Consider the following 6,711-nt stretch of genomic DNA (forward strand, 5'->3'; position numbering starts at 1 on the left):
AAGACAGGAAACAAGGGTATTTGAGACAAAAATTGTGATCTATTAAGTAACCTCACACCTGTAAGACTTTGTAAAGAAAATGCCTTGGCCAGCCTAGTATAGTAGACTGTCATTTTAGTTCAATTGCTGTGGTGCCTAAAGATGCCCCAATCAGAACACAGCATATTGTGTTAAGTGCTGTACAAAGAGGACAACCTGAACCCTGTCTGAAAGAGCACAGTGATTATTTTTAACAGGAGCATAACATGCAGTAGGAAGGTGGCATAATTTGGCTATACAATAACTATGTTTAGGCATATGCCCTTCATGGTCATATTTTAAAAAGTAAAAAAGTTTGAGTGAATATCGACTCACTTATTGTGAGCATTGCTGAAGTGAATTTTTAGGAGCAATTCGAATGAGGGAAGGATTAGCAATTTAACAAGAAACAATAGAGAGCACTTCCTATGCATGGGGCAGTATGACAAACTCTTACAAAAAGAGAAAGAAAGAACAGTGAATTTGGCATCAATGGCTAAGGATACAATTTGGTCATGGATTCCAGCCCACCCACTGGAGCAGCAGGACTAGAGCAGCTGCAAGCCACAGCAGCTCTGTTCACTCCCCCCACAGTGATATTTTTAGTAACACTCAGGGACAGGTCACAGCTTCTGTAAATTTTTGTTTATTGCTCGTGACCTGTCCCTGACTTTTACAAAAAATACCCAGGACAGAACCTTAACCCTATCAATGGCAGAAGAGATGCAATAAGAGATGGGGTCAGATATATATGGAGAGGTGCTCTTAAGTAGGGCCTTGAAAGAGAGGACCATGTTTCAGTTTGAGGCAATGGAGAAGATTGAGCCAGTTGAAAGTTTGAAAGATTAGATCAGATTGGACTCAGACCATGCAGCTGCATTTCTTGAGGTTGGGGGGGGGGGGGAGTGTATGGCTGTTGGATAGGCTGGAGAGATGTTGTCAATTAGGTTCTTATTTCACTTAATGGCTCTCTTGCACTAGAGCAGAGCCGCCATTTCAGGCCACACACACTGCAAGTCACTATTGAAAACTTCAAACATGTGGATTTAATTTGAGACGCTTTTGTACAGAGGCTACAAGACAAGTTTTGAATTTGACCTATTTTAAAGCAGCATCCCTTTAACAATGTCTCTGCTCTATGAGGAGAGCAGTATAGACAGATTGCTGGGGACTCAAAGGTGAGTTTTTTTAGCCATCCCATATACCAAGAATGAAACAGTAACATCAGCTATTCCAGAAACATCAATACTGTGAATCTAACCTCCAAGACCATGAATATCTTCTTGGCTGTCTCTATCACATGGTATAATCTGCAAATATGTTGGTGACTCAAGTTCTTCATTGCATCAATTTCTGTTTTAACACGAGGTAAGTCATCCTAAGAGAGGAAAACCAGTTAAGAGTTGCTAAATATGGCTATTTCTACATCTTGTGCAGTGCTCTTACCATTAACATTACTGTAAGTAATGACAACACATTCACATGTATATAACTAAGGTCAACCCAGTATCAGCTTTGGTAGAACTATAACAGTTCAGAATTTGGCATGCAGATCAGACAGACACTGAGAAGTTTAGCGCAATTGTTTTAATAAAGTTCTTTCGGGTTCTGCTGGTTCTAGAAAGACATGATAGAATGACAGCTAACAGTTCTACACATTACAAACATTTCACATGAGTAAAAGTGGAGGATGCTTCCAATTATAAAATTGAATCTCAAGCAGCTTCTCAGAAGCTATTTAGACTTACCCCCAAAGCCAATTTGTCCATGATTTTTATTGCAACTTTTTCACCAGTAAGGAGATGTCGAGCTAGCTTAACCTTTGCAAAGCCACCTGGATTTAGAACAGAGGTAGTTAGAATCCAAGATGAACATTAATTTTCTTCTCTGTAATCCTTTAATAAAGTCACACTACAGGAACAAGTCTTACAGTTTACAGAAAGACTTTTACAGCTAAATGTACTAAAGAGGATTACTTCTGGATATAAAAAAAATCTCAGAATATTATTCAGCAAAATAAGCACCTGAAACCTGATCTCTAGACAGGTTGCTACTTTAGCAATCTGCCTTTGGTTTGGATGTGAAGCTGAAACATTAAGAAAAAGGTCTTAACTATTTTGATTTAAGGAGGTGGGAAACATACCTGTTCCAACTGTTTCATATAATTCATAGTACTTGAGAATCTCCTCATAGTCATCTACACCCATGTTGAGACAGGTAAAGTTTAGCAGTACTTCTGAAGACCTGACAATGACATAGGGGAACATGAACAGTTATGTTTTAAGATATTTCTACTTAAGAAACACTATTATGTTGGCAAAATAAAGTCAAAATGTATCCGGAAACTTAACATTTACTGCAGACAATCTAGCTGCCAATCAGCTTCAATATCCAGTTTCCGTATATCTAGAACATGCTGAAGTTAGACTAATGGCAAACTCACTGAACTACAGGTCCACATTCCATCAAATCAAATTTTAGGACCCAAGAGATGAATATTACTTCTGACATCTTTCTAAGTTACAAACTAAAGTGGTCACCTGCTCCAGTTTGTGGTTTCCCTTTCATCTCATTAAGGTCACGGACACACTGCACCTCCCCCATCGATATTGCAATTGATACTTTTGAACATTTTAATTTATTCAGAATAAGAAATCTGCCTGGTGTTTACCGATTTCCTTAAATCAGAACTTCACTTACTCTGTAGCCCAGTGAAAAGCTTCAGATTTCAGCCCTAGCCTGCCTCTGCAGGGGTCAGCACTCAGGTTTCATAACAGCCTTGCATAGCTTGCAACAAACAGCAGTATTTCAGTAACAGTGCCAGCCTCCTTCCTAACGAGGCCAAGATGATTGGAGTGCAGGATTTTGTAATAGTTGCTATGCCAGGCCGATCACCATAGTCTACGCCAGTGTTTCTCAATTGGTGTTCCGCGGAACCCTGGGGTTCCACGGGAACACTGTTCTCCGTGCCGCCGAGAGCAGCTGTTCTCCATGCCGCCACCGAAAAAGGGAAGATGTCTTGGATTTTCCGGCGGAGGGTATCCAGTGTAAGTGTAATTTAAGTGAGAAATGCTGACCTTTGCTTATTTCGACATTTGAAGACTGCTAAGAGTTTGGGGGGTTCCACAATTATTTATGGAGTTCAAAAGGGTTCCGTGGCCAAATTTAATTGAGAAACACTGGTCTATGCACACCACAGTTGGCTCATAAGCGCACACGTACCAGGGTCACAAAACCCTCAATTCACAGTGGCTCTCGAAGCACAGGCCCGGCCTTCGCTAGGTTAGAAGCGGGTCATGATCCATAGCTGACACCAGGCTAGGAACTGCAACACTGTCCTTGGTGTAGACAGGAGTTACCACAGGAGAGCTGGTCACAGTCAAACCTGGTTCAGTTGACATAGGATTACGTCTACATTAGAGTTTTTATACAGAGTCAGTGGTTTGCCGGGTAACTCCAGTTGCCACCACAGTTATAGGCTCATGGGGCCAGTCCGCACCCGTCTGTGCCAGGTCGGGGGGTTGGTGCTTTACCAAAGGGAGAGCGCCGGAACCAACATTTGGGCAGCGCCCGGACCGGCCTTTGTAAATCTGGCGCTGCAGTGAATTCAGCCCACGGGCTAGTCCGGGGCTTAGCGCCAGCTCCCGGAGTCCTGAGAAGACAGGCGCCTCAGCTGGCCCTCGGGCGCCCCTAGCCAGTCCGGGGAGCGGCCCTAAAGAGCGGAGCCCCATTGGTCACCCCCAGAGCCCAACGCACTGCGAGGCGGCGGGCGGAGGCTTTCGGAGCATCTGGGACCGGCGCCGCAGCACAGGGCCCCCCCGCCGGGCCCGTCCCCCCCCAGCAGCCCGGGGAGCACGGAGGGAGCGAGACTCCAGCGCGCCCCCAGCAACCGGAGTGGGGGAGGGGCGAGAAGAAATCTGGGCCCCCTCAGGCAGCGAGGGGGAGGGGCGGCGAGGGACCCCGGGGCGGAGACCGCGCATTGAGGCCCCCAGCTCGCTCTGCTCGCGCTCACCTGCCCGGCCGCTGCGGTCTGCGAGCGACTCGCCGCGCTCGATAAACACGGCCAACAGCCAGCGGCCGCGGCCAACGTTTAAATTTCCCTGACAACCCGGCCTCTTCCGGCCGCGGCGGCCAGCCGACCAATCAGAGCCAAGCGCCCTCCCGGAAGTGGTGGTGGGGGCGGTGTCGGGAAGCATCCTGGGAGGAGGGTCAGAGCGGGTCGGCCTGGGCGGAGCCGGGCGCCATGTTGGGAGTGGCGGTTTTTTTTTTTTTTTTTTTTTTTTTTTTTAAAGAGCCCCAGCCCCTCAGCAGCGAAGGCCCGGGCACAAAATCCATTCAGCTTCTCCTCATGCGCTGCTCTGCGATGGCCCAGGGCCCCCTCGGCCTGCCTGCCTCACAACCAGGGCTGTCAGTGTTTGGTCCCCTTGCTCCTGCAGCCCCAGGAGCTGTCTGCCCCCGAGCAGCCTGCCCCGCCGCGCCTGCCCGCTCTCCTCCAGTCTGCCATGTACATACGCTCTGCGCCCCTCTTAACCTTGCATGCCAGCCACTGGCGCTGCTTTGCTTCAGGTGGAGTCCAGCCTTCCTTCCTAGGCACCTCCTTCCTCCAGAAGTTCCCCAGTTCCTGATAAACCTGCATCCCTCCTCCCTGCACGCACGGAGACGCTGCCTGTCTAACTGGCCCTGCGCCTGGAACTGGCAGCATTACTATCCTGGAGATCCTGCACGTCAATCTTTTGTGTAGGTCCTACATTCGGCCTCCAGGACCTCTCCTGCCTTTCCCTAAGTCACTGGTACCTACACGTATTGTACCCTGACCACCAGCTCCTCCCCAGCAGTGCACGTACACCTGTCTAGATGTCGCGTGAGACCCACAACTTTCACACCCAGCAGGCAATTTACCATGTGGTTCTCGCAGTCATCGCAACCCAACTACTTGTATTTCTGATCATTGGATCCCCCCTTACTATTACTGTGCTCTTCTTAGTAGCGGGTTGCTTCCCCAGAACTGGTAGGAAGTGCAAGAGGATACCATGACATCATCTCGAAGGAGGGTCCCAACTATGGGATCGCTTCCCTCCTTTCCATCTTGATGTGCTCCGTCCCTGAGACTTTCATCCACCTAAACAGCACGGAGGCTGTCAGACTGGGGGTGGGACCACTCTACTGTGTCCATGAAAGCCAGGTCTGTCTACCTCTCTGCCTCCCTTAGCTGCTCTAGTTCAGCCACTCTGGTCTCAAGAGCCCGTACTCTGTCTCTGAGGGCCATGCGCTGCTTGGCATGCACACATATGCCACCTACCCACAAGGAAGGTAATAGTACAAGCTGCATTCAGTGCAATAAGCTGGATAGCCCCCACTCTGCTGCTGGACTTCTGCCTGCATTATTTTTACACCAGCAGGGTTTTTGGCCGGGGTGTGTTAATGTCCTAAGTTTAGAGTATTTGTTAGGTGCATTGGGTTTCTCTGGGTGTGTCTCTGTCTCCCCCCTTGTTTCTTTTCTAGGGGGCTTTTCTAGTGCCTTCTAGTAGTTAGGTTATAGTCCCTTGGCCTACTCCCCCTGCTGCTGAACTCTCACTACAGCCAAATTTTCCTTACCTCCCTCGCCCGCCTGTCTTGTGCTCTCTCACCCTGTGTTGCGGGGCTCTCTGCTTGAGAGCTGGACCTGGAAGGAATGCCTCTCACACGCCCTCTCTAAACTCCCCTGCTTGCTAGCTCTGGTCACCTCGGGTTTCTTAAACCCCCTGTTCTCCCTGTCCCATACCTGAGCCACAAACTGCATACTAACTCAGAGACAGAAAGAGAAGCCTTGCTCATGGAGTTGGCTGTGTCCTCTGTGAGATGTTACCTCCTAGGAAATCCATTCAAACCGATCATGCCCCCTTGAGGCGGTTAAATGCCATGAAAGACAGGAATCCCCCTGCGTCTGCGCTGGTGTCTGTCTCTCCAGCCCTAGGCCTTCCAAATGCAGCAGAGAGCTGGAGAGGCTCACTGAAATGTTGATTTCCTCCACCGCCCGCCCACAGGGAAGTGAGGGAACAGTCAGATGGCCCCAGTTCCCCAGGTGCCCTCTTGAGAGGGAGGGTGTGTGATGGGGTAAACAAACCCCACACTGGGCTACATGGGGTTAACAAGCTACTGGGGGCTCAGCTGCCCTGCCCTGCCCTGCCACACCTATAACAGATGTCAGACGTGGAAGAGAGGAGCTTAAAAGGGAGAAATCCTACACAGCTGGTGGCAGACTAGTGAGGGAAGCAGGTCTCCAGTCCTGTGCTTCTGGGGTAAGGGCTGCTAAAGGCAGGAACTCCACAGCTGTTTGCTGCCTCTCTCTGAAGGAAGGGAGGACCTGTTCCAGATCCACCTGTGATGGGATGACACCTTTATACTAGCCCATGAGCTTAGGTGTTGCCCAGAGCTTTACAGAAACTCTTTGAGGAAAGAGAACTTTACTAGAGCTCTGTAATGATTTGTTTGTGGGCAGCCCCTGAAAGGGGCAGACGATCCGGGGCTCAGCCCGAGGGCTGAACTTCTTAAGACTGGACTAGTATCCTCAAAAACCCAGACACTGCAAAGCCCTGAGTGAGTGCGGGGCCCTGGCCCAGGATCTAGGGGGCCCCTGGTACAGGAACCCTGGTGACAGATAGGCAAACCAACCCATTTCCCCCTAATCTTTTTCTGAGCTGTTTTAGTTGAAAC

The 6,711-nt window shown here is 49.2% G+C and overlaps 1 protein-coding gene across 4 annotated transcripts in view; it reads right to left on the minus strand.

Moving 5' to 3' along the window:
* Positions 1-5,907, minus strand: part of MELK (maternal embryonic leucine zipper kinase) — a 40,125-nt gene extending 34,218 nt beyond the window's left edge. For 2 of the 4 annotated variants that reach the window (XM_067553360.1, XM_067553359.1), the window contains exons 1-4: positions 5,864-5,907; positions 2,162-2,262; positions 1,767-1,852; positions 1,280-1,396 (exon numbers count right to left, since the gene is read on the minus strand). In XM_067553360.1, the coding sequence (XP_067409461.1) occupies positions 1,280-1,396; positions 1,767-1,852; positions 2,162-2,262; positions 5,864-5,892 (333 nt within the window). In that variant the 5' untranslated portion in view covers positions 5,893-5,907. Of the gene's footprint in view, positions 1-1,279; positions 1,397-1,766; positions 1,853-2,161; positions 2,263-3,240; positions 3,365-4,030; positions 4,077-5,863 lie in introns of those variants that run through there. The other 2 variants (XM_067553361.1, XM_067553362.1) reach the window with 2 other exon arrangements.
* Between the last annotated feature and the right edge of the window lie 804 nt (positions 5,908-6,711).

The sequence above is a fragment of the Emydura macquarii genome, unplaced genomic scaffold, assembly GCF_026122565.2.
Source record: "Emydura macquarii macquarii isolate MOO-44397 ecotype Brisbane River unplaced genomic scaffold, CSIRO-AGI_Emac_v2 contig_1451, whole genome shotgun sequence".
Classification (NCBI taxonomy): domain Eukaryota; kingdom Metazoa; phylum Chordata; order Testudines; family Chelidae; genus Emydura; species Emydura macquarii.